The following is a 26,307-nucleotide window of genomic DNA, read 5'->3' as shown; positions in this document are numbered from 1 at the left end:
TGACACAGTTTTTAAGATTATTAGGTTTCAGTAATGGGAATACATGAAATGGTACTGTATTCACATAATGTTAAAATTAAGCAACTTCTGTCATTTTTACACAAGAATTTTCAGTGCAAAAACTGAGAGTTGGAGTAAAGGTTCCAAGCTTAGTGTTATATAGAGATGGATGAGGCATCCATTTCAGAGACAACCATGTCCTTACTCATGATAGTGAATAGTGCTTAATTTTACAAAGTCGTCGTGTAAGACGTCCTCAAAGCATTTGATACGTAATGACAGTTATAGCAAAATGATGAAAAACCAAGTATCTTCATGTCCAGTATTATTCCTTATGATTTGGAAATTGAACCTTTACTCTGGGTGCCTGGTCTAACCATCAGAGCATGCCCATTAGAAAAGATCTTTGAGCTTTGTTTTACAGCCACCACGGTAAATATATATATATGTAATATTAAGTGAAACAAAAGTTTCACAAAACAGTAATTAACTTACTATATGTGAAGCAGCGTCATAAATTACATTTATTTCTGTTATGAAGTGCCTATTGTACAACCCATTGAATTGATTTTATGTCCTGCTAATACAGCAGAACACTACTCTAGGCCACGCCAATGATGTATCTTGTTTGTTTGTTTGCTTTGAGACAGAGTCTCATTCTGTCACCCAGACTGGAGTGCAGTGGCGCAATCTCGGCTCACTGCAGCCTCTGCCTCCTGGGTACAGGTGATTGCCTGCCTCAGCCTCCTGAGTAGTTGGAATTATAGGTGCCCGCCACCATGCCCGGCTAATTTTTCTATTTCATTTTATTTATTTTTTTAGTAGAGACAGGCTGTCACCATGTTGGCCAGGCTGGTTTCAAACTCCTGACCTCAAGTGATCCACCCACCTTGGCCTCCCAAAGTGCTGGGATTATAGGCATGAGCCACCATGCCCAGTTGAATGATCTATCTTCACTTGACCCCTGCTTCTTTGAAGAATGCTGATTCTGCATTCTGCAGAGCTGATCTAGTAATCTTAGTTCAGCTGAACCTCCTTTGAAGTCATCAGAACCAAAAGTATACTCTTCATGTGAATGAATAGACCAGCCCTCTGGCATTGAGGTCTTGACAAGTGCTTAGGCAGACAGGGTCCTATAGCTGCTACTACTAGGAGTGAGGCAGCCACTAAATTTTGGTACCTTTTCTTGTTTTTCTTTTTTATCTGATTTCTGGGCAAGGGGGTGTTGATAGAAAAATTCACATGTAAAGCAGGAAAATCTCAACTCTTTTAAAAAATTAGCGTGCCTTTCCTCAACATTTATCAAGCTGTATGCCATACGTTGTACTGGATGGGGACATTTGCAGAAGCTGTTTTATGTTGTAGGGTGAGATATATGGGAAATAGAGGGATCTGCAGAAGAAATTTTGAAGGTTTCTCATATATAACTCAAGTCCTCTGACTTCCTTGAGAAACTCATTAGTGTTTGTTTATTCAACTACATTTCATTCGAAAAAGCAAATTCTAATTGCTCATGACCGCAGGATTGTTCTATTCTTAAGTAGTGAAATACCAGAGAGGTCAGAGAGGTCAAGGTATAACAATATAAGCAAACTGCACCCCCCCCCCCATTTCCTGGTTATCTAGTTTTCTTACGTCGTTCCCATTGGGACTAGGAGTCTCAGTTTCCAAGCCCGGAATGACTTAGCCTCACAGAGGCTTAAGTAATCTCTATTTTATTCATTAGAGCTTCTGTTCATTCCGGCATAAGCTGCTTTTGGAAGAAGTTAGGGGTCTTTCCTAGTTAAAAGGGGTATCTCTTCTTAGAAAGGGATTGTGGATTTATAACTGACAGAAATAAATGAAGCTGTAGCTCAGTATGTTCTTGCATCAGTATTGTATTTAAAATGTCCTCATGCCTCCAATTCCTTTGCTTTGTCCTCACTTCTCTAACAGATGTCTCAAGAAAATATTGAGGAAGGAGGGTATTTCTGTAGGCTCTTATGACTTCCATTTTTCTTTTGGCTCATCCTCTGCTCTGTGCGTGTGTATGTGTGTAATAACTACACATAGAAGTGCCTTGGAAGGTTTCTGAAGAGAACTCTTAGTTTCATTTGGCTTTATAGTTCTAATGAGTTCTTATCTAACCAACTCCCTTCTTTTCTTTTTCAGATGAATTTGATGCCTACATCATTGTGTCTTTCGTAAATGCCACCCTGGTGTTGTCCATTGGAGAGACTGTAGAAGAAGTGACTGACTCTGGGTTCTTGGGGACCACCCCAACTTTGTCCTGCTCCTTGTTAGGAGATGATGCCTTGGTGCAGGTGAGGGTTCTCAGAGCTTACCTACTGGGCTAGCTTTGTTCTTTCTTGGCCTTTGTTGTGGTTTAGGCTGCTGTGTTCATGTCTCTTTTCACCCTCACCTTCCAATAGGCCTTAGGGAGGGAACATATGAGTTTGGCACATAATGTCCCCTGTGTATTTGCCATTTTTTTTGTTACAGAGCCACATCACTGCTGTCTTCATCTCTAGTAAATATAAGTGTTTTGTTAATGAGCTTTGAACTTATTTGAAGTGGACATTGCAAAACATTATTTAAAAGTTGACCTTGCCTGGGGCCTACTAAATAACTCTTGTCATTGACTCCACTGGTGCCTCAAATGCAATGGCCCCAGGTCTAAGCGTAGTGAGAGATCTGATAGTTGTGAGGGTCATTCTGAGTGATGAGTCAAGAGTCAAATTATTAAAGTCAAGTTGCTTTCTGTTACTGACTCTAGGTCTATCCAGATGGCATTCGGCACATACGAGCAGACAAGAGAGTTAACGAGTGGAAAACCCCTGGAAAGAAAACAATTGTGAAGTGTGCAGTGAACCAGCGACAAGTGGTGATTGCCCTGACGGGAGGAGAGCTGGTCTATTTCGAGATGGATCCCGTATGTTATTTTATCATTGCTTAGTGTAGGGTCCAGAGGGAAAGATGGGCATTGTAGTCTAGGCATTTAGATGACGGTTAAAGAGAGTCGAAGTGTCCACAAACCAGTTTGACCCTTCACAGAGGTGGGGAAAAGGGTAAGTTGATGCCTAATTCTAGGTGGAGTTATGAAATCCCCTCTTAGCAATTAAACACTTGCTCCTCCTGCATTTCACTCTCTACTTTTCCAACAAATATTTGGCATAGATTTAATTTCCGCAGTCTGAATCCATTTCTGAAAACTTCTGTATAGAAGGATATTCAGTACACTTAATTATCTTGCTCTCAGGAGTTTTCTAGTGTGGCAAAATTTGTAGCCTGACTGTACCTTTGGTTGAGATTTCCTTGTCTTTAACCGTATTTGCCCTTCACCCAGAGTATTCTCATAAACACATAAACAGTTTTATATATCTCCATTTCCTGAGAGCAAAGTTGGCTTAGAAAATTTGTGGCACATTGACCTTCTCAAAGGTCTTTTCATTCTCTGATTGGTAAAGATACTCATTTTGCTTGCAGTGAGCCTGTTAAATTCAGTCTTGGGAACTCAGGAAAATTCTTGTCATTGACTATAGTGAGAAGAGTCGGGGGAAGCAGAACAAAATATAACAGCTCTCCTTCATTCTGTAGGTCCGGGGTTTTGGGTGAATTGGAGCATCTAGACTCACCCCTTTGTAGTTTTGACCTCACTCTGTTTTTCCTCCTGTAGTCAGGACAGCTTAATGAGTACACAGAACGGAAGGAGATGTCAGCAGATGTGGTGTGCATGAGTCTGGCCAATGTACCCCCTGGAGAGCAGCGGTCTCGCTTCCTGGCCGTGGGCCTTGTGGACAACACTGTCAGAATCATCTCCCTGGACCCCTCAGTGAGTGACACTTTCAGCTTCAAGGATCATCTGGTTGGAACCTGACCATCTGGCCCACTCCTGATGTCCATTGTCCATCTCTGATGTCAGCTGTGTTAGACTCCAAAATCTGTACCTACTGCTTCTCTTGTGTTGCAGTGTGTTTCAGGAGTCTCCTGCTGGGTGCTGTGGTTTAAGAATATGATCCCTGAGACTACAGAAATGTTTCTTTGGCTTAAGCTTCAATTCCCTTTTTTTTAGTTAAAAACCAAGACCACTTAAATTTGACTTGCTCCAGGACCCTAGATGACTTTGTGGGAGGTGTACTTTGGTTTATTACCTTTACCATTATCTCCTTTGACAACAGGAGAAAAGCATGATCTTCCTGAAGCTTATTCTGAGATTTGGTGTAACTAATAACTCAATACTCTCGTAAAACTCACTCCCAGGGTTTTTTCTGTGCATAATCTAATTCTAGAATTAGATTTCCCTAGATATGTTTTTTTCTCCCAATATTGTTGTTTTCTGTGTTTTTATGATTTTTTTTTTTCTCTCTCTCTCTCTCTCAGGACTGTTTGCAACCTTTAAGCATGCAGGCTCTCCCAGCCCAGCCTGAGTCCTTGTGTATCGTGGAAATGGGTGGGACTGAGAAGCAGGATGAACTGGGTGAGAGGGGCTCGATTGGCTTCCTATACCTGAATATTGGGCTACAGGTAAGAGATCCAGAGGCCCACATTGTGGACATCAGGCCTTCTGTAGGTTTCATGCACTCCTTATTTTGGTAACAGGCATTTTCTGTCTCCAGGGTTTCAGATCCTCGCCTTATGAAAAGTAAACAGTGTCACTCTGGGTTTTGCTGTCTTAACTCTTTAATTTGAACAAATCAGGCTGGGAAAGAAATATTTTCATAAAGAGTCTTCACATCTGATAGATGCTTTTTGATAGGTGCTCCAAGTCAGAACTGGATGGGATCACCTGTAGTTCCCACTATTCATTTCTGCTTTTGGAATGAATACCTCTCAGTTAATAATTGGCTTTGTTAGCAATAAAGAACCCCTAAATGTTCCCTGTTGCCGAAGTTGCTGAGCTCTTTGTGCTGCTAACATAGTGTCAGGATTCTTAATCATATATTTTTATTTTCTTTAATGATTATTGACTCAGACATCTAATCTAGCCCAGGTATTTTTTCCTTTTTAATTTTACTTCCTGATTTAGAAATGTGAAACACAACCAGAAGTTAGAGAAACTAATACAGTGAACTTCCATGTACCCAGTTTTTTAGGGGGAGGGTTGTTATTGTTTATCGTTTTTTTTCTTTCGTTTGATTTTAACTGGCTGCCACATGTATTTTCTTTTTTTTCTTCTTTTTTAGTTTTTTTTTTTTTTTTGAGACGGAGTTTCGCTCTTGTTACCCAGGCTGGAGTGCAATGGTGCGATCTCGGCTCACCGCAACCTTCGCCTCCTGGGTTCAGGCAATTCTCCTGCCTCAGCCTCCTGAGTAGCTGGGATTACAGGCACGCGCCACCATGCCCAGCTAATTTTTTTGTATTTTTAGTAGAGACGGGGTTTCACCATGTTGACCAGGGTGGTCTCGATCTCTTGACTTTGTGATCCACCTGTCTTGGCCTCCCAAAGTGCTGGGATTACAGGCGTGAGCCACCGCGCCCAGCTGATCTTCTTTTTTGGTTTTAACAGCTAATAGCATTCTGCTGTTTCTGTTTTATCTTTTCCCTGAACTGTTTTTAAAGCAGATCCGAGACATTGTCATTTCATCTACAGATAATTGATAACATAGCTCCAACAGATGTCTGTTTTTGTAAGACATTAGCATTATCATGCTCAGCAAAATATAACAATAGTTTTTTTGTTTTTTTTTTTGAGACTGAGTTTCGCCCTTGTTACCCAGGCTGGAGTGCAATGGCGTGATCTCGGCTCACCGCAACCTCCGCCTCCTGGGCTCAGGCAATTCTCCTGCCTCAGCCTCCTGAGTAGCTGGGATTACAGGCACGTGCCACCATGCCCAGCTAATTTTTTGCACTTTTAGTAGAGACGGGGTTTCACCATGTTGACCAGGATGGTCTCGATCTCTCGACCTCATGATCCACCTGCCTCGGCCTCCCAAAGTGCTGGGATTACAGGCTTGAGCCACCGCGCCTGGCAACAATAGTTTTTTAATACCATGTTCCAGTTTTCCCCATTGTTCTTCTTTCCCCCAAAGTGGCTTTATATTTGGCTGTGCTCAGCTTCTCAGCATAGCACTCTATGCTTTTTTCCATTTGCTTCATCTGTCTTTTTATGTCTCTTAACCTGTCCTACCCCATTTTGTAGCATTACAAGATCTCATCATTTGTCTTGTACAATTTCCTACCTTCTGGACTTGACAAAGTCATTGTTTGTGTGTTCAATGTTCCTGTATCCTCTTTATTAAGCTGGTGGGTAGAGTTAAGACCATGCCATCCGTTAGAAATACAAGGTGAGCTACAGGTGTAATTTAAATTTTCTAGGCCAGGTGGGCAGATCACCTGAGGTCGGGAGTTTGAGACCAGCCTGACCAACATGGAGAAACCCAATCTCTACTAGAAATAGAAAATTAGCCAGGTATGGTGGCACATGCCTGTAATCCCAGCTACTCAGGAGGCTGAGACAGGAGAATCGCTTGAAGCCAGAAGGCGGAGGTTGCGGTGAGCCAAGATAGTGCCATTGCACTCCAGCCTGGGTAACAAGAGCGAAACTCCATCTCAAAACAAAAAATGAAAAACAAATAAAAATAAATAAGTTTTCTTGTAGCCACAAAAAGGAAAAAAGTAATTTTAATGTTTTTTTTTTCTTTTCTTTTTTTTAAACTACAGATAGTCTCTTGCTGTGTTGCTCAGGCTGGTCTTAAACTCCTGGCCTGAAGTGATCCTCTTACACTGGCCTCCAAATGTGCGGGTGGGATTGCAGGCATGAACCACTGTGCCTGGCCAGTTTTAATGTTCTTTTAACTCTGTGTATCTAAAATCATTCCAACATGTAGTTAATATAAAAATTGCTGAGGTACTTTACCTTTCTCTCTCTCTTTTTTTTTCTTTTCTTTTTTTTTTTTTTTTCCCAAGAGAATTAAATCGTTTATTGATTACACATGATAATGGATGATACACAAGCTTCATTCCCATCTATAATTTTTATCTGGTACCATTATTCAATTTAGATATATTGCATAGGATGTGCCAACAATCATCTTTATAACCAATAATTCCATGATTTTGCTTGGGTAATCCCTTTTAATCGTGAACTTCAGGTCACAACAGTAACTATTAGTTCAACTACACCAAGGTTTCTGAAGACAATGGCTTCTCCACCCAAGCAGGTTGTATATAAATTCCAAATAGAAGCTGGCATCACCCTGAAGGAATTCTAACTTCACACTGTTGGGGAAATTTACCAAGATGGCTTCAGAGTAGACTAACTTTACTCAGCACATTAAAAAAAAAGACATTTATTCAGTGTCACGATCAGACTATTACATTTAGCAATCAACAGCATGGATGCAAAAAAAAAAAAAAGAAAAAAAGATAAAGAAAAAGAAAAAAATCTACATTAAAACCCTTTGTTGGAATGCTTTACACTTTCCACAGAACAGAAACTAAAATAACCTGTTATACAATTAGTCACAAATACAGTCCTCGAGTTTTTTGCCCATACACATGAGTATTTGTCTAAATCATGTCTTCTTTGTAGCAGCTAGGCCCTGCCACCACTGTGCTTGGCTGAGTTCACAAATCTGTTGTAACCTGTAGCTTCCCTGTCACTTCTCTGGCTCTCCTCTCCTGCTAAGCTTTGTTTCCTAATTAAAATCTTCTGCCACTGCCATAGCTACTGCTGCTACTGGAACCGCCATAGCCACCTTGGTTTCGTGGTTTGGCAAAGTATTGGCCGCCACCACCATAGGGGCCAGAGCTTCTGCCTCCAAAGTTTCCTCCCTTCATGGGTCCAAAATTTGAAGACTGATTGTTGTAACTGCCAAAATCATTGTAGCTTCCACCACCTCCAAAATTGCCTCCATCATTACCAAATCCGTTATAGCCATCCCCACTGCCACCATATCCACCACCACCACAGCTGCCACCAAAGCCACCACGACCACTGAAGTTTCCTCCACGACCAAAGTTGTCATTCCCACCGAAACCACCTCCACGACCACCACCAAAGTTTCCAGAACCACTTCGACCTCTTTGGCTGGATGAAGCACTAGCCATCTCTTGCTTTGACAGAGCTTTCCTAACTTCACAGTTGTGTCCATTCACAGTATGGTATTTCTGAATGACAAATCTTTTTTTTTTGAGACGGAGTTTCGCTCTTGTTACCCAGGCTGGAGTGCAATGGCACGATCTCGGCTCACCGCAATCTCCGCCTCCTGGGTTCAGGCAATTCTCCTGCCTCAGCCTCCCGAGTAGCTGGGATTATAGGCACGCGCCACCATGCCCAGCTAATTTTTTGTATTTTTAGTAGAGACAGGGTTTCACCATGTTGACCAGGTTGGTCTCGATCTCTCGACCTTGTGATCCACCCGCCTCGGCCTCCCAAAGTGCTGGGATTACAGGCTTGAGCCACCGCGCCCGGCCTGAATGACAGTCTTATCCACGGAGTCATGGTCATCAAAGGTTACAAAGGCAAAGCCCCTTTTCTTGCCACTGCCTCTGTCAGTCATGATTTCAATCACTTCAATTTTTCCATACTGTTCAAAATAATCTCTTAGGTGATCTTCTTCAGTGTCTTCTTTAATGCCACCAACGAATATTTTTTTCACAGTTAAGTGGGCACCTGGTCTTTGAGAATCTTCTCTTGAGACAGCTCTCTTTGGTTCCACAACTCTTCCATCCACTTTGTGTGGCCTTGCATTCATGGCTGCATCCACCTCCTCCACAGTTGCATTCGTGACGAACCCAAAGCCCCTGGAGCGCTTGGTGTTTGGATCTCTCATTACCACACAGTCTGTGAGCGTTCCCCATTGCTCAAAATGGCTCCTCAGGCTCTCATCAGTTGTTTCAAAGCTCAACCCTCCAATGAAGAGCTTCCTCAGCTGCTCCGGCTCTTTAGGAGACTCTGACTTAGACATGATCGCAGGGAGAAGAGAGACTTTAACGATGCTTCTTCGGCGGCGTCCACGGGCAGAAAGGGCTCTTTTTTTTTTTTTTTTTTTCTTAATGAAGTCTGAAATCTGGTATTTGGTACTTTACACTTAACAGTCAGTTTTAGTTCTTTTTAAACTATTTTTATTAAATTTTTTTTTTTCTTGAGACAGAGTCTCGCTCTGTTCCGTAGGCTGGAGTGCAGTGGTGCGAGCTCAGCTAATTTTTTGTGCTTCTAGTAGAGACAGGGTTTTGCCATGTTGCTCAGGCTGGTCTTGAACTCCTCAGCTCAAGTGATCCACCCGCCTTGACCTCCCTAAGGGCTGCAATTACGGATGTGAGATAGCACTCTAGGTCCTGTCTCAGTTCTGATGAGCCACATGTAGCTTGGTATAGCTATAGTATTGGATATTACAGATCAAGAAATTGGTTAGATTCAGATTTAATTATTGGGGGAGGGGAGCATTTCTTTGTTTACTGTAAGTACAGTTTATACAGGAAAAGGGTACTTTTTTTTTTTCATTGTTCACCTGTTTTCAGAGTAAAGAGTAAGGGCCATAGCACTCACTTCAGTGGGGACCAGTAAAGTGGGTTTTTTGCTGTTTTTTTAGAGTAACATTGGCCAGGTGCTGTAGCTCATGCCTGTAATCCCAGCACTTTGAGAGGCTGAGATGGGTGGATCGCTTGAGTGCAGGAGCTCGAGACTAGCCTGGGCAACATAGTAAAACTTTGTTTCTACTAAAAATACAAAAACTAGTCGGGAAAGGTGGCACATTTCTGTAGTCCCATCTACTTGGGAGGCTTAGGTAGGAGGATTGCTTGAGCCTGGGAGGGGGAGGCTAAACTGAGCTTGTGCCACTGTACTCTAGCCTGGTGACAGAGTGAGACCCTGTCTCAGTATATAAATAAAAATAAAATAGAGTAACATCATAAACTTGTATGGATTTAACTCCTCTTTCTGTGTCTTTTTTTTTTTTTGGAGACAGAGTTTCGCTCGTTACCCAGGCTGGAGTGCAATGGCGCGATCTCGGCTCACCGCAACCTCTGCCTTCTGGGTTCAGGCAATTCTCCTGCCTCAACCTCCTGAGTAGCTGGGATTACAGGCACATGCCACCATGCCCAGCTAATGTTTTGTATTTTTAGTAGAGACGGGGTTTCACCATGTTGACCAGGATGGTCTCGATCTCTTGACCTCGTGATCCACCCACCTCGGCCTCCCAAAGTGCTGGGATTACAGGCTTGAGCCACCGCGCCCGGCTTTTTTAAATTTTTTTAATTTTTTAAATAGAGTCTCACTATGTTGGCCAGGTTGCTCTTGAACTCTTGGCCTCAAGCAGTCCTCCTTCCTTGGCCTCCCACAGTGCTGTGATTAAAGGTGTCAGCCATCTCACCTGGCTTGTTTTTTTTTTGTGTGTGTGTGGGGGATGCTTAATTGCCTCATTCTGGAAAAGTGGAAATTTCTCTTTCAAGTTGGTTTCTTTGTCTTTTTAACACAACTCCACCATTTGTGAGGGTTTCCTTGCCTTGTTGCACAATAAGGTGTCCCACATGTGTCTGGAACATTCTGCCCCAGCCCCCGATGAGTCTTTCCTTTTAGAAACCTTGTTCCTTTAAGAGGAAATGCTGTTTAGGAACCGTGGTCGATATGGTTGGTTATTTATTTATTTGAAATATACATTAATGAGGAAGGATTTAACATACACGGTAAAAAGAAATTTTAAGGAGATCCAGTGAAAAATCAGTTTGTTTTTACTTAGTAGATGGTCCATAACTTTGAATGATTAAGTGGTTTAGTGAGAGAATGAGTGAATGGCTGATTATTTAGGATCTTTTTTTAAAAACCAAGTTGTTTCTTTCCATCTGCTCTGATTTCATATATGAAGTAGCCAAGGGGGAGGTTTCCCATCATAGCTGATATGCTTCCATCATGAGTAGGCTTCACCCACTCCTGTTCTTTTGATTAGAACGGTGTGCTGCTGAGGACTGTCCTGGACCCTGTCACTGGAGATTTGTCTGACACTCGAACTCGGTACCTGGGTTCCCGTCCCGTGAAGCTCTTCCGAGTCCGAATGCAAGGCCAGGAGGCTGTAAGTAATGAAGGTCGGAGACAGGGAACATGTTTGGGATTTTAGTGGCACCATCTGAGAAGAGTCTTTGTTGTAAGCTTTACTTTCATTAATTTACCACTCAGTCTTGATTGGTTTCCTTTATGTGGGAAGTCCTGAGTTTCCTAACCTAGAGCCTCCTCATTGGGGTTCCATGGTACTATGTCATTTATACGTGGGTTGAGATATTGATCCCTTTAGCCCCCTCACTGGTCAAATAGGGTTGGAAATCTCCCATCTAAGACACCACTAGCCATTAGAATTCTTCTTGGATTTTACCCTAGTCTTAGATCATTAATAACTTTACTACCTAATGTGAAAGAGATTGGGAAACATTGTATCCTGTGTAGTTAAGAATGTTAGTGTTCCTGGGCACTGTGCTAATTGATTCCATGTAATTTTTTTTTTTTTTTTGCACTCTGTTGCCCAGGCTGGAGTGCAGTGGTGTTATCTTGGCTCACTGCAAACCCCAGCTCACTGCAAACTCTGGCTCCCTGGTTAAAGCGATCCTCCTGCCTCAGCCTCCCCAGTAGCTGAGATTACAGGGACCCGACACCATGCCCAGCTAATTTTTGTATTTTTAGTAGAGATGAGGTTTCACCGTGTTACCCAGGCTGGTCTCAAACTTCTGACCTCGGGGGATCTGCCTGCCTCAGTCTCCCAAAGTGGATTACAGGTGTGAGCCACCATGCCTGGCCTTCATTCTGTTTAATTCTTGGAGCTGTCTAGCCTTGTGGCACTATTTTCATTTTACAAACATGGAAGCAGGCTAAGAGAGATGATGTGGTTTGTTTAGATCACATAGCTCGTAGCCCATGCCTTTCGCATATGCTCAGCTACACTGCCTCTTTCTAACCCTCTTTTTCTTAAGATAGCCTGTTAGATTTCCAGAATATCTTAGGATACTCTGCACTGAAATTTAGGGATAGGGTTTTTGGTCAGCTTACCATATTTGTGTTTTTTCCCACACTTAGTCGAGCTGTGTTTTTCCCCTCAGGTATTGGCCATGTCAAGCCGCTCATGGTTGAGCTACTCTTACCAATCTCGCTTCCATCTCACCCCCTTGTCTTACGAGACACTGGAATTTGCATCAGGCTTTGCCTCGGAACAGTGTCCCGAGGGCATTGTGGCCATCTCCACCAATACCCTGCGGTGAGTGAGTCCGTGTTTCAAGCCCAGCAGGAAGCCTTTCTGCCAAGGTCTCAGACTAGTTCTGCCAGAGTGTTGGAGGAGGCTGTGAAGAGGTGGCAGAGAACTGACTTTACCATGAGAATTGTGTGTTACAATTGAAACCTTCATTTGGCTCAGTATTTTAGCACCTGGAAGCCAAGTTTCAGTGTTTTAGCTTCTGTTAAGACTTTTACAGCCAAGCTCCAATACTTAGCAGTACAGTCCAGTCTTCCTGAGATTTCAGATTTTTGTTTTCTAGAGAAAGGGCATTGCCATTGGATTAGTTTTAGAGCAAGTACTGGATCACTACATTGATAACCTTTCTTACTCTTGTCATTTGCAATGTTAAATCTTAAATTTTAACCAACATATAAGTTATTTAAACCTTTTTCAAGTTGACAAAATTGTTCTTCCTGGTAATATTGATGTGAAGTTTGAGCACTGTATCTAATATTCCTTGCAAGATGGAAAATAACCTGAAATAACCCAGTCAGTTTGGCTTCCTTAAGTTTTTGGTGGCTTTTAAACTTAGGCCACCAAAGTTGTTCACATCTTGGTTATAACTATTGGCTGTTGATAATGAAACTGGCTTCTTGATAGATTAATCACTATTTCTTATCAAATGAGCTCCCAAAATTTCTTTTTTTTTTTTTTGAGACAGAGTTTCGCTCTTGTTACCCAGGCTGGAGTGCAATGGCGCGATCTCGGCTCACCGCAACCTCTGCCTCCTGGGTTCAGGCAATTCTCCTGCCTCAGCCTCCTGAGTAGCTGGGATTACAGGCACGCGCCACCATGGCCAGCTAATTTTTTGTATTTTTAGTAGAGACGGGGTTTCACCATGTTGACCGGGATGGTCTCGATCTCTTGACCTCGTGATCCACCTGCCTCGGCCTCCCAAAGTGCTGGGATTACAGACAGGCGTGAGCCACCGCACCCAGCCCCAAAATTTCTTTGCAACAGCTTTCAGGGTCTTTTCTTGGTCGTTGTCGTTTTTCTTTCCGTCATCTTTGTATTTATCTTCTGCTCCAGCAGACTTGATCTCCCTGCACTTCTCTGTATCACTTAATATTTTTTGAATCTCTGCTGGTGCTGGAAGGCTTCACCCACGTACATACCTGCCTGTCAATGTTCTCCTTGTTTTTAAGCCCAGTCTTACAGCCTCATCTGTGGTCCCTAACTCCCGAATTGCTATAGATTTAGACAATCCCTACAGATTTTTAGATTTCCTAGCAACAGAACTTACTTCCCCCTAAAACTAAATTAGGGAAGATGACTGTTTGAGACAAATAAAAGCAGAGTTCTTGGAAGCAGTTTGTTTATTTTAAAGATTTAATTATTTTTATTTTTAAAGTTATTTTTTGAGATTAGGTCTTTGTTTGTTGTACAGGTTGGAGTGCAGTGGTGTGTGATCATGGCTCACTACAGCCCCAACTTACTGGGCTCAAGCTATTTTTGCCTCAGTCTTCCGAGTAGCTGGGACTATAGGCACATGCCATCTAATACGGCCAGCTAATTTTTGTTTTATTTATAGAGATGGGATTTCACCATGATGCCCAGGCTGGTCTCGAGCTCCTGGGCTCAAGAGACCCTCCCACCTCAGCCTCCCAAGTAGCTGGGACTATAGGCATGCACCACCACACCCAGCTTTTTTTTCTTCTTCTTATTATTTTTAGTAGAGTTGGTGTTTCAGTGTTGCACTGAACTTGAAATCCTAGCTTTAGGTGATCTGCGCACCTCAGCCTCCCAAAGTGTTGGGATTGCAGGTGTGAGCCACCGTGCCCAGCCTCTACTTTTTATAATGTAGAGAATAAACTACAAATAAAACTCCATCATTAGAGAGCAGGTAACTATACAGAGTTCAGATGATTCTTGTGCCTCAAGTCTCCTGGGTAGCTGGGATTACAGGCACATGCCACCACGCCCAGCTAATTTTTGTATATTTAGTAGAGATGAGTTTCACCATGTTTGGTCAGGCTGATCTTGAACTCCTGACCTCATAATCCACCCACCTTGGCCTCCCAAAGTGCTGGGATTACAGGTGTGAGCCACTGCACCCAGCCAGGTAACTATATTTTTTACAGTACCTAGGTTCTGCTCATTTTGCACATAGTTTGTCTTACGTGTACATCTCTGTCCAATTTGACAGAAATTTTTAGGTCCCCTATTTCTGTCTCTTGCATTAACATAGTTTTCCTAAACTGAGGTGATTTTTGTTCACAAAGGCATCCGCTTTATTTTATGAAGCACAATCATAATATTGTGCTTCATGTTGTGCTGCAAATAGCATATATGTTCAGGTAATTGCCATGTTTCACAACAAATTTGGGATTGGTACTCTTTATTATCATTGGAGTGATTTTAAAAAAGTTTTTTTGACAGTTGTTTGTGTTTCATTGGTAGGAACTAGAATTGCCATAATTGTGGTAGGGTGTTGCCAAATGGGAAGGCTCTTCCTGGATCTCTTTGTCTACAGCGCAGAATCTTCTAGATTGGGAGATTGTTTTTAACGTTGCCTAATGCCAACATTAGAGCTTCAGGGATTTAATGTGTTTGCTGACTGCTCAAAGTCTATTTCAACACCAATTTCTGGGTTCTGAGGAGTATTAAATGACTGCCTTCCTTTTTGTCATAGGATTTTGGCGTTAGAGAAGCTCGGTGCTGTCTTCAATCAAGTAGCCTTCCCACTGCAGTACACACCCAGGAAATTTGTCATCCACCCGGAGAGTAACAATCTTATTATCATTGAAACGGACCACAATGCCTACACTGAGGCCACAAAAGCTCAGAGAAAGCAGCAGATGGCAGAGGTAATGAGGCTGCCGTTCAGGGGTTCTGTTAGAAAATATGTGAAATTAGGTTGAAAAGTTTAAACCTCCCAGCACTTTGGGAGGCTGAGGTGGGAGGATTGCTTGAGGCCACTAGCTCGAAATAAGCCTGGGCAACATAGCAAAACAGCACTTCTATTTAAAAATTATTTATTTATTTATTTATTTATTTTTTTTTTTTTTGAGACGGAGTTTCACTCTTGTTACCCAGGCTGGAGTGCAATGGCGCGATCTCGGCTCACCGCAACCTCCACCTCCCGGGTTCAGGCAATTCTCCTGCCTTAGCCTCCTGAGTAGCTGGGATTACAGGCACACACCACCATGCCCAGCTAATTTTTTGTATTTTTAGTAGAGACGGGGTTTCACCATGTTGACCGGGATGGTCTCGATCTCTCGACCTCGTGATCTACCCGCCTCGGCCTCCCAAAGTGCTGGGATTACAGGCTTGAGCCACCGCGCCCGGCCTAAAAATTTTTAAAGTTAGCTTGGTGTGGTGGCACACACCTGTAGTTCCAGCCATTTGGGAGGCTGAGACAGGAGGATCACTTGAGCCCAGGAGTTCAAGGCTACAGTGAGCTATGATCATGTCACTGCATACCAGTGGTGCTTTGGAAATGAGACTGTATTAAAAGTTTAAACTCCTATTACTGTTATTCTATTCTTTGTTTTTAAAGATCTAGGCTGCTTTAAGCAGAGGCCTTTGCCCCAAAGTACTTTATTTTAGAGCCTTTCTTTTAACCCAGGACTATACTCTGACCTCCGTTTTTTCACAGTTAATTTCCCTTTCTAAAACAGAACTCTCCAGTCCTTGAGCTTCCAAAATAGACTGTTTCCTGGATTTGGGCCCAAAGGAGACAGTTTTCATTTTCTCCACAACACCAGCTCTTTCTACAACTCATTTCCTGCCAAAACCAAGTAGCTACAACCATGTAGAACTGGATCCAGCCTGAAAGAATGGAGACAGAGTAGTCTTAGCAAGGGAAATCAGATGGGTTGGATAGAAAAATGGGGTTTCCATTGTCATTTTTCTCAGACCACTAGTCCAATATTTGTCACAGCTGTTGTTTTTAGTGTTTTCTACTAATATGTAACTAGCAATGTCTAGATTTCCCTTTTGTGATCTTCTGTCTTCTCTAGTCTGTATACTTTTCCCTTTAATCTTCATTTTGGGAAATCTTGGTTGGGATGACAGACTTTGCTGCTTTATGTGTTAAGAGGCCCCTGGAGTGTTCTTACTACCTATCTTCTTCTCAGCCACTTCTGAGCACACCAACTCAGTTATTTGTTTTTTTTTTTGGTTTAGGAAATGGTGGAAGCAGCAGGGGAGGATGAGCGGGAGCTGGCCGCAGAGATGGCAGCAGCATTCCTCAACGAAAACCTCCCTGAATCCATCTTTGGCGCTCCCAAGGCTGGCAATGGGCAGTGGGCCTCTGTGATCCGTGTGATGAATCCCATTCAGGGGAACACACTGGACCTTGTCCAGCTGGAACAGAATGAGGCAGCTTTTAGGTAAGGAGCCCAGGACAGTCCAGGGTTTGGTAAACTGGAACAGGAGCTCTCTGGGTTTTCACTAAGGCCTGTGACTCTTGCTTCTTCCTCTGTGTGTAGTGTGGCTGTGTGCAGGTTCTCCAACACTGGCGAAGACTGGTATGTGCTGGTTGGTGTGGCCAAGGACCTGATACTGAACCCCCGATCTGTGGCAGGGGGCTTTGTCTATACTTACAAGCTTGTGAACAATGGAGAAAAACTGGAGTTTTTGCACAAGGTAGGAATCAGCCAGTGGTTCTCCTAGTTCTTATGTCCTATTGCATTCTCCCACTTTGCTTATATTATAGGTCAAGTCTTTTGGGGACCATCTCTTTCCAGCACATGGAAAATGCTGGGGCCTTTTAGCTACAGTGATGTTCTTGTGCCTGTGTGTTCCACGGGAAGCCTTTGTGCTAACTACTCATAATGGGTAGATAGATGCATACTTAATGAGCCCCTTGTTTACTGTCTTAAGCAGGCAAGAATTTGTGACCAAAATTCAGCAGTTTAATGAATTAAAATTCTGGCCTGGCATTGTGGCTCATGCCTGTAATCCCAGCACTTTGGGAAGCTGAGCCGGGCGGATCACCGAGGTCAGGAGTTCAAGACTGGTGTGGCCAACATGGTGAAACCCCATCTCTACTAAAAATATAAAAGTCAGCCAGATGTGGTGGCGGGTGCCTATAATCTCAGCTACTCGGAAGGCTGAGGCAGGAGGATTGCTTGAACTCGGGAGCCAAAGTTGTAGTGATCTGTCCAGCACTCCAGCCTCGGTGACAGAATAAGATTCTGTCTCAAAAAAAAAAAAAGCTTTTCCACCTGCATTCCCAGAAAAAAAATAAATGAAGTTACTACTTTTAATGGGTACAGAGTTTCAGTTTGGGAAGATAAAAAAAATTCTAGACATGATGGTTACACAACAGTAAATGCGCTTAATGCCACTGAGGTGTATAGTTAAAAATGATTGGCTGGGCGCGATGGCTTATGTCTGTAATCCCAGCACTTTGGGAGGCTGAAGTGGGCAGATTGTCCCTGAGGTCAGGAGTTAGAGACCAGCCTGGCCAACATGGTGAAACCCTGTCTCTACTAAAAATATATAAAATCAGCTAGGTGTAGCGATGGGCGCCTGTAATCCCAGCTACTTGGGAGGCTGAGGCAGGAGAGTTGCTTGAACCCAGGAGGCGGAGGTTGGCAATGAGCCGAGATTGTACCACTGCACTCTAGCCTGGGTGACAGAGTGAGACTCCATCTCAAAAAAAGAAAAAAAGATTAAGATGCTAAACTTTATATTATGTCTCTTTTACGATAATTTTTCAAATAAAAAGAATATTCTCCTCTCCACACTGACAGCATGTGGATTCCTTCAACCCTACCATAAGAGGAGTATCCTCTAGGAAATACATCATAGACCCTTTTGCTTGTTAAATTTGTCTTTCCTTTACAAGTACGATGTCACTAGGCTGGGTCTGGTGGCTCATGCTTGTAATCCCAGTGCTTTGGGAGGCTGAGTTGAGCAGATCACTTGAACCCAACAGTTCGAGACCAGCCTGGGCAATGTAGTGAAACCCGATTTCTACAAAAAAGTACAGATAATTAGTCGGGCATGGTGGTGCATGCCTGCAGTCCAAGCTACTTGGGAGACTGAAGTGGGAGGATCACCTGAGCCCAGGAAGTCCCCGGCTACAATGAGCCATAGTTGTGTCCGCCACAGCACTCCAGTCTGAGCGACAGTGAGACCCTGTTTAAAAAAAAAAAAAAAAGATACTGCTTTTTACTAGCGTTTCTTTCCTGTCCCTCCAGAAATGACAATCCCTTCTTAGATGCTCAGGCTTCACTGTTAGGAGGCCAGTTAAATCGAGCACAGGCTCTGGGCAGCAGTCATCAGGTACCAGAACTCCTTGTTACTTGTAGCATTGATCCCTCTACTGGGTGAAATACAGCATATATATGGGACCTGTTCATCCCAACACCCGGATTCATTAGAAGCTACTGTATATGTGTTTTATTTCTCTGATGAGCAAAATAAGATCACTGGTATTGATAGGCTTCTGTGGAAGAAGCCATTTCTGGGCATAGGGGCGGGACCCGTGGCTGGCTGGCTGTTGTAATAGCTGCATTAACTGCTTTTCTTCTGTAGACTCCAGTGGAAGAGGTCCCTGCTGCCATTGCCCCATTCCAGGGGAGAGTGTTGATTGGTGTGGGGAAGCTGTTGCGTGTCTATGACTTGGGAAAGAAGAAGTTACTCCGAAAGTGTGAGAATAAGGTAAATGTGCTAGCATTGGTGCTGAGATCTAGCTTACCTGTTGGGGGGAGGCATTGGTGGGGTTGTGGGCATTGATTTTTAAAATCTTATCTTTATGGCCGGGCGCGGTGGCTCAAGCCTGTAATCCCAGCACTTTGGGAGGCCGAGGCAGGTGGATCACGAGGTCGAGAGATCGAGACCATCCTGGTCAACATGGTGAAACCCCGTCTCTACTAAAAATACAAAAAAATTAGCTGGGCATGGTGGCACGTGCCTGTAATCCCAGCTACTCAGGAGGCTGAGGCAGGAGAATTGCCTGAACCCAGGAGGTGGAGGTTGCGGTGAGCGGAGATCGCGCCATTGCACTCCAGCCTGGGTAACAAGAGCGAAACTCTGTCTCAAAAAAAAAAAAAAAACTTTATTTGGATTTACTTTGTTGCCCAATTCCAGCTTCAGAATTAGGCCCTTGGGGTTTTTTGGGGTTTTTTTAATCTCACCCTGTTGCCCCGGCTGGAGTGCAGTTGCACTATTTTGGCTCACTGCAGCCTCCACCTCCTGGGTTCAAGTGATTCTCCTGCCTCAGCCTCCCAAGTAGCTGGGATTACAGGTGTGTGCCACCATGTCCGGCTAATTTTTTGTGTCTTTAGTAGAGATCGGGTTTCACCATGTTGGCCAGGCTGGTTTTGAACTCCTGACTTCATGATCTGCTTGGCTTGGCCTCCCAAAGTGCGGGATTACAGGTGTGAACCACTGCACCCAGCTGGCCCTTGAGTTTTGAGAGGAGCAGAAGTAGAAGGATCTTATTTCTTGATTTATCAAGCAAGAACCAGCTTTCTATCTTGCCAGCTTTTTTTTTTTTTTTTTTTTGGAGACGGAGTTTCACTCTCACCCAGGCTGGAGTAGAGTGGAGCGATCTTGGCTCACTGCAACCTCCGCCTCCTGGGTTCAAGCGATTCTCCTGCCTCAGCCTCCTGAGTTGCTGGGATTACAGGTGTGTGCCACCACGCCGGCTAATTTTTGTATTTTTAGTAAAGATGGGGTTTCACCATGTTGGCCAGGCTAGTCTCAAACTCCTGACCTCAAGTGATCCACCCTCCTCAGCCTCCCAAAGTGCTGGGATTATAGGCGTGAGCCACTGCACCCAGCTGCTAGCTTCTATGAGGAATGTAATTGTGAGAGTTAGGCATATGTTTGCACTATATAAAAAGCTATTTGGCTTTTTTTCCCACCTAGAATTCATTCCTGACTGCTGTTCTTTGATATTTGCTGTTCTGCTGACCCTGTATATGTCATTCGGAAAACTGGACTTTGGGTTCTGAACCCCAAGGTTGCACCCACTATTGTCTTTGTTTTTCCCAGCATATTGCCAATTATATCTCTGGGATCCAGACTATTGGACATAGGGTAATTGTATCTGACGTCCAAGAAAGTTTTATCTGGGTTCGCTACAAGCGTAATGAAAACCAGCTTATCATCTTTGCTGATGACACGTATCCCCGATGGGTCACTACAGCCAGCCTCCTGGACTATGATACTGTGGCTGGGGCAGACAAGTTTGGCAACATATGTGTGGTGAGTTGAAGTTGTTAACTTGGATTACAGTGATGTGTAGGAAAGCTGGCTCAGTTTGTTGTTGTGGGTAAAGCCAAGGACACAGGATCATGATCCACAACCTTAGAAGTACAAAGGAATATGAAATTCCATTCTACTAAAGCTAACCGTACAGTCTGTTTAAGCCTTCTTACTAGTCTTTAGATTTTTCTCTGTGGTTTATCTCCCTCCTCCCTATTGAACATGATTTAATAATGATAGGTTTAGTTTGAGCTAATGGCTATATTTCTTTTCATGTTTTATAAGAACTTTGGAGTGTCTCTTAGGTTGTGTGGTTTTGCTTTTACTCTTAGCTGTGTTAAATAAACCCTTGCTCATGGGTTGATTCTTTTGAGTTTCTTGTTGTTAAGACAAAGCTCCTGCCCACCAGACTAGGTGCAGCACACGTGGGCTCAGGCCTCTGCCTAGGCATTTCCCCTGTAGCTGACCTGCAAGGACCTGGGCCAGACATGTTGCCTGGAGACCCAGGTGAGCAGGTCCCGGCCCCAGCACTGTGACTTGTGTTACTTCCTTGTAGGTGAGGCTCCCGCCTAACACCAATGATGAAGTGGATGAAGACCCTACAGGAAACAAAGCCCTGTGGGACCGTGGTTTGCTCAATGGGGCCTCCCAGAAGGTAAGATTGCAGAATAGGCCCTAGGGAGGGTGCTGCTTAGTGCCTTTTCCTGTTGCCCTCACTGAAGAAATTGCCTTTGGTGAATTATTCACAGTGCACATGACTGCGCTGAGTGCTCTCCATCCACAGTCTTTTCTTACCCATCTGCAAAAATGTCCTTGGATGATAGTGAATTCCTTAGAGAGGGTCCATTCCCAGTCCTCTGCTCTGAGGTTTGTCCTGGGCTTTACTATCTCCTGTAGGTATGTGCTGCTTTAATAGAGCATCTCTGGACTTTTGGAGAGATCTCTTTTAGAGGACAAGCCTAGTAATTGCCAGTTTGTAATTTCTTTGTGTTTTACTTTTTTTTATGGCAACTTGATAAATTTAACAAAATGGTTCTTACTGTTTAAGAAATGATGAACAGTAACTTTAGCATGTTTTGTGAGGCATTAAGCTTAAAGTAAATGAGAGAATTTTAAAGTATTTTTAGGTTTTAATAATTTTTGGGTCTCACTCTTTCACCTGGGCTGGAGTGCAGTGGTGCAATCACAGATCACTGCAGCTTCTGCATCCTGGGCTCAAGTGCTCCTTCCCCCTCAGCCTCCTGAGTAGCTGGGATGACAGTACCTGCCCCCAAATCTGGCAAATTTTATGGGTGTGGGTATATGAGACCTCACTGTGTTGCCCAGGCTGATCTTGAAATCCTGGGCCCAAGCAGTCCTCCCACCTTGGTCTCTGTAATAATTTTTGGATGTTAATAGATGGTGAGATGTGCTTTTGGGATCACTGCTTGCTCCTGGGAGTCCAGGGAGGCTACTGAGGGCACACACAGTCACTAATCTGTTTCTGACTCGCAGGCAGAGGTGATCATGAACTACCATGTCGGGGAGACAGTACTGTCCTTACAGAAGACCACGCTGATCCCTGGGGGCTCAGAATCACTTGTCTATACCACCTTGTCAGGAGGAATTGGCATCCTTGTGCCATTCACGTCCCATGAGGTGAGAGTGCCCACATTGCTCTGGCCTTGGCTTTTAATGTTGTTCCTTGGTGTTGAATCTACCTAAGAGGTCAAATTTATTTGTCTCCACATGTAATGAATAATGTTCTGGAAATTAGAAAGTGACAGAAGTACTTGGAGAGAGAGGAATCTTGATTCCCCCACACCTGGGGAAGGCCATTTGTTTTTATACTATACTAGGGTTTGTTTCAGTCCGATGTAAGTTTACATGGTTAGTCTGAGCCCAGAACTCTAGAACCTGACTCCACAGACTAGGATTGACGGTATTGATGGGATGTTGCCTGCTGAGGCGCACATCATCAACTTGAGGTTTGGCAGAGTTTGGCATGTTTTGTTCCAGCCATGGAAGCTGGGATCGGGAATCTGACCTCACAAACCCTTCTTTTTGTGTGACATTCTCTCTTGCACTGCAGATGACGTGAGGTCTCCTTTTGGGTTTTAACTATCCTGTTGTAGCAGAAAAACCTGTGATTATCAGAAAGTGATTAGATATTTCCCATGTGTTTGTGTGGTAAAAATCAGTAGCTTGTCTGTTCCTTGTGCTTCTAGAAACTGTAGTTGAAATCACTTCTCAGTGACAGACTTTTTTGTTTCTTCTTCCAGGACCATGACTTCTTCCAGCATGTGGAAATGCACCTGCGATCTGAACATCCCCCTCTCTGTGGGCGGGACCACCTCAGCTTTCGTTCGTACTACTTCCCTGTGAAGGTAAGTTGGGGGAACCTGAGCTGAAAAGGGAGATCCTGGGTAAAGGAGCGATACAGGGTGTGAATGGATTGATGGGAATAATACGAGGGAGGGCAGCTCCCCTCAGGGCAGACCACAGCCAGAGCAAAAGCTTCACCTGCTTCTGCCATTCTGAACTCTGAGTACCAAGAGTCAACTTAGATCAGGCGTCCCCAAACTTTTCACCCAGGGGGCCAGTTCACTGTCCCTCAGACCGTTGGAGGGCCGCCACATAACTGTGCTCCTCTCACTGACCACCAGTGAAAGAGGTGCCCCTTCCTGAAGTGCGGTGGGGGGCTGGATAAATGGCCTCAGGGGGCCGCAGTTTGGGGACACCTGACTTAGATAGTGTTCCTGGCTCTAGAAGTGGTGCTCAGGTATCAGGTGGAGAATAAAAAGCATTCCCTGGCTGGGCATGATGGCGCACGTTTGTGGTCCCAGCCACTTGGGAGGCTGACCCCAGGGTTTGAGAGTGCAGTGAGCTATGCCTGTCCCACAGCACAGCAACCTGGATGATAGGGTAAGACACTGTTTCAAAAACTAAAAAGTAAAATCAGCTTTCCCTACAATTGCTGCCTTAGTGAGTGCCATTTTCTTTGGGCATCTCACTTATTTTTCTTCTGCTTTCTCCGTATCTTAGAATGTGATTGATGGAGACCTCTGTGAGCAGTTCAATTCCATGGAACCCAACAAACAAAAGAACGTCTCTGAAGAACTGGACCGAACCCCACCAGAGGTGTCCAAGAAACTCGAGGATATCCGGACCCGCTATGCCTTCTGAGCCCTCCTTTCCCCATGGGGCTTGCCAGGGACTGTGTGTTTTGTTTCTCCCACCACCATCGCCGCCACCTGGCATCTGCCATGTCGCAGGGGGGTAACTGGATAATCAAGACTGCATTTTGAAAGCCAACAGTTCTTTCCCCTCACCTCTTCTCCTGGAATGACTGGCTTCCCCTCAAATTGGCACTGAGATTTGCTACACTTCTCCCAACCTAGTACATGGTACATGACCCCAGGCTCCAGTGTGGAACACGATGTCCCTATTCCCCAAAGCCTTCCCTACATTGATATGTCTGGCTCTCCTGTCTACTTTTGCACACACCCGTAATTTTTAACTGGTTTTCCTGTAAATAAAGTTTTGTACAATGTTATCTTTGTGGGAGGAAGGAAGGCAGGCTATGGTGGGACTGGGTTGGTTGCAGTTTCAATCCTAAGTTCTGTCGCTCTAGAATCTAACCAGAAATAGAAACCTAGTTTTTAAGGTGACTAGCGTCCATGTGTCTTTTTCTGAAAATTAGGATGTAGGTGGGAGGTTTGAGCCCAAGTTAGAGCAGGAAGAACCGAGTAGACTTCTTCCTTTCAGATGCTACTTGGACTTGGAGCACTCTGTGGCTCCCCACTCCTAGGTCTGTGGTGATTTCTGGTTTTTCCTGCTGCTTTTTGCTGTTCTGATGAAACATGGGCTCGATAACCATGTGGATAGCTACCCCTCTTCCCATTGGATATCGAGGAAGGGTGGCCGATTCTTTCTCTGTTCTAGCTTCCTTCTACCCTGAGGATTTTAATATGGGGATTTTAGCATGAATTCCAAGCTGGGGAGTCTTAACAGATGCTTGTTTTACTGATACAGCACCTGAAGAGATCTTTGGCTCCATAGGACCATAGGAAGGGTCAGGACAGAAGAACCCAGATAATTCCCTGCCCGTGGGAATGGTGTATATGTGGGCCGGTTTCTGCAGCACCCATCTCAGCTGAGGTCCTGAGGGCCTTTAGGGCATAATGAGAGCCTGTCTGCTGGAAGAGGCCCAGTTCTAGAATGTTCCAGCCACCCCTAAGAATTTCTCCTGCCTAGTTGCGTGGGAAGCCCTCGTCTTCCTGGCTGTCCTTGTGACTTGAACCTGGAGAAATGAGCTCACTGTTCTCAATACTTCACAAAGTAAAATGTGCTTAGCCACCAAAATTGAGCATATCCAGTGAGCACTGGGTTAAAATCAGGAATGGTAGTGATGAGATACAATCTGACCCTCCAAGAGCCCAGTGCAGAGGGTTCCTGATACTGTCTCCTAGAACTAAATATCTTGAATCATGATTAGGTTTTAGTTCAGTAAAAAGAGACCCAGGTTTTGCTAGAAATCAAATCCCTAAATGTCATGTTTTGTTCTCACTTAGCTCATGGATTTGCATAGTAGACGGTAGTTGTGAATTAGATTTGGAAAACCTAATTTCGGCTCATTTTTTCCTATGGCCCTAAATCCATTGTATCAAATTTTGTAATGTTGACACGGAAGTCAGCATAGATACTTGAGCAGCAGCTTGCCTCTTTTCTAACTCAAGTTTGAAATACATCCGCTCCATACAGTTGGTAGGGGGTGGTTATGTAAGAAAGGAAAACCTAATTTCTGTGGAATCGGAGTTGACACCACCGAGCTTCCTCGAAGTCTGCCCATCAGTTTGCTGGTACTCTGTAAGAGGTAGGGCTAGGGCAAGGAATTGGGATGGAATATGGAAAGGAATTTTCATAGCTGTTGCTGCAGGGCCTACTAAAGTTCAAAATGTATTGATTGGATGTGGCTCAATGCCAGGTCCTGTATTTGTAATTGTTAAGGGACCTAATTGATTTACGTGGTTCGGTTGAGCAACCAGGTACGTAGGGACCTCTCTCCAGCCTTGCAAAATCCACTTGCAAATCTGCTACTGCAGAACTCAGAAGGGGTAATGAGACAGATGCATCTGCCCTTGGGTTTGCTTCCATCCTGTTCCTTTGCTAAGTCCTTGTGACTTAGATCCTAGGACTAAAAAGTTTTTAGCTGCCTGAGCTTTCCTCTGACATTACGGGCAGAGGTTCCGTAGATGTTTCCTTTGGAAGATCTCTTGCCAAGAATAGCCTTCCTTTGGAGGAAGGGGGTTCTAGTTGGAGTGTTGCTTTTCTTGGTTAGTATAAATGTTTTGCTAGCAAGACAGCTGCCGGCATTGGAAAAGGCTTGTCTCACAGGGAGAGTGCTGGTCCCCAGAATGTGTGCTGTTCCCACGCTGCTGCCTTTCTTGAGCGTTCAGATGGGACCAACCTGGCTTTCAAAATTTTTTAAATTCCTAAATTCTGTTTTATTTTTAAATTTTTTAGTTTTTACTAGAGATAGTCTTGCCTAGGCTGGAGTACGGTGGAGTGATTATAGCTCACTGGGGTTTGAACTCCTAGGCTCAAGTGATCGACGTCAGGCTCCAGAGTAGTGGAGACTATAGGTGAATTTTAAAATTTTTGTAGCGACAGGGTTTCCCTGTGTTGCCCAGGCTGGTCTTGAACTGACGTCAAGCAGTCATCCTGCCGTGGCCTCCCAAAGCACTGAGATTGTAGGTGTGAGCTGTTGTGCCTAGTCCTAAATTCTTGTTTGCTAGAGATAAAATCTCTCTCTCTTGCCCAGGATGGAGGGCAGTAGTGCAGTCTGCCCACTGTAACCTCCTCCCGAGCTTACGCCATCCTTCTACCTCAACTTCCCAAGTAGCTGGAACTACAGGCATGGACCATCGTGTCTGGGTACTTTTGTATTTTTGGTAGAGAAGGTTTCACCATTTTGGCCAGGTTG

General features: G+C 44.1%; 1 protein-coding gene across 1 annotated transcript in view; it reads left to right on the top strand.

Moving 5' to 3' along the window:
• The window catches only part of SF3B3 (splicing factor 3b subunit 3), a 53,761-nt gene extending 29,769 nt beyond the window's left edge, over positions 1-23,992 (top strand). The window contains exons 12-26 of the mRNA XM_003939928.4: positions 2,152-2,303; positions 2,756-2,911; positions 3,656-3,811; positions 4,360-4,503; positions 10,866-10,988; positions 12,004-12,158; positions 14,809-14,983; positions 16,305-16,510; positions 16,610-16,766; positions 18,666-18,791; positions 20,130-20,342; positions 20,899-20,997; positions 21,837-21,980; positions 22,604-22,708; positions 23,367-23,992. Coding sequence (XP_003939977.1) covers positions 2,152-2,303; positions 2,756-2,911; positions 3,656-3,811; positions 4,360-4,503; positions 10,866-10,988; positions 12,004-12,158; positions 14,809-14,983; positions 16,305-16,510; positions 16,610-16,766; positions 18,666-18,791; positions 20,130-20,342; positions 20,899-20,997; positions 21,837-21,980; positions 22,604-22,708; positions 23,367-23,507 — 2,252 coding nt within the window. The 3' untranslated portion in view covers positions 23,508-23,992. The remainder of the gene's footprint in view (positions 1-2,151; positions 2,304-2,755; positions 2,912-3,655; positions 3,812-4,359; positions 4,504-10,865; positions 10,989-12,003; positions 12,159-14,808; positions 14,984-16,304; positions 16,511-16,609; positions 16,767-18,665; positions 18,792-20,129; positions 20,343-20,898; positions 20,998-21,836; positions 21,981-22,603; positions 22,709-23,366) is intronic.
• The last annotated feature ends 2,315 nt before the right edge of the window (positions 23,993-26,307 follow it).

Source organism: Saimiri boliviensis, chromosome 1, assembly GCF_048565385.1.
Source record: "Saimiri boliviensis isolate mSaiBol1 chromosome 1, mSaiBol1.pri, whole genome shotgun sequence".
Classification (NCBI taxonomy): domain Eukaryota; kingdom Metazoa; phylum Chordata; class Mammalia; order Primates; family Cebidae; genus Saimiri; species Saimiri boliviensis.
Note: the sequence above shows the minus strand (reverse complement) of the source record. Positions and strands in the feature narration are given on the sequence as shown.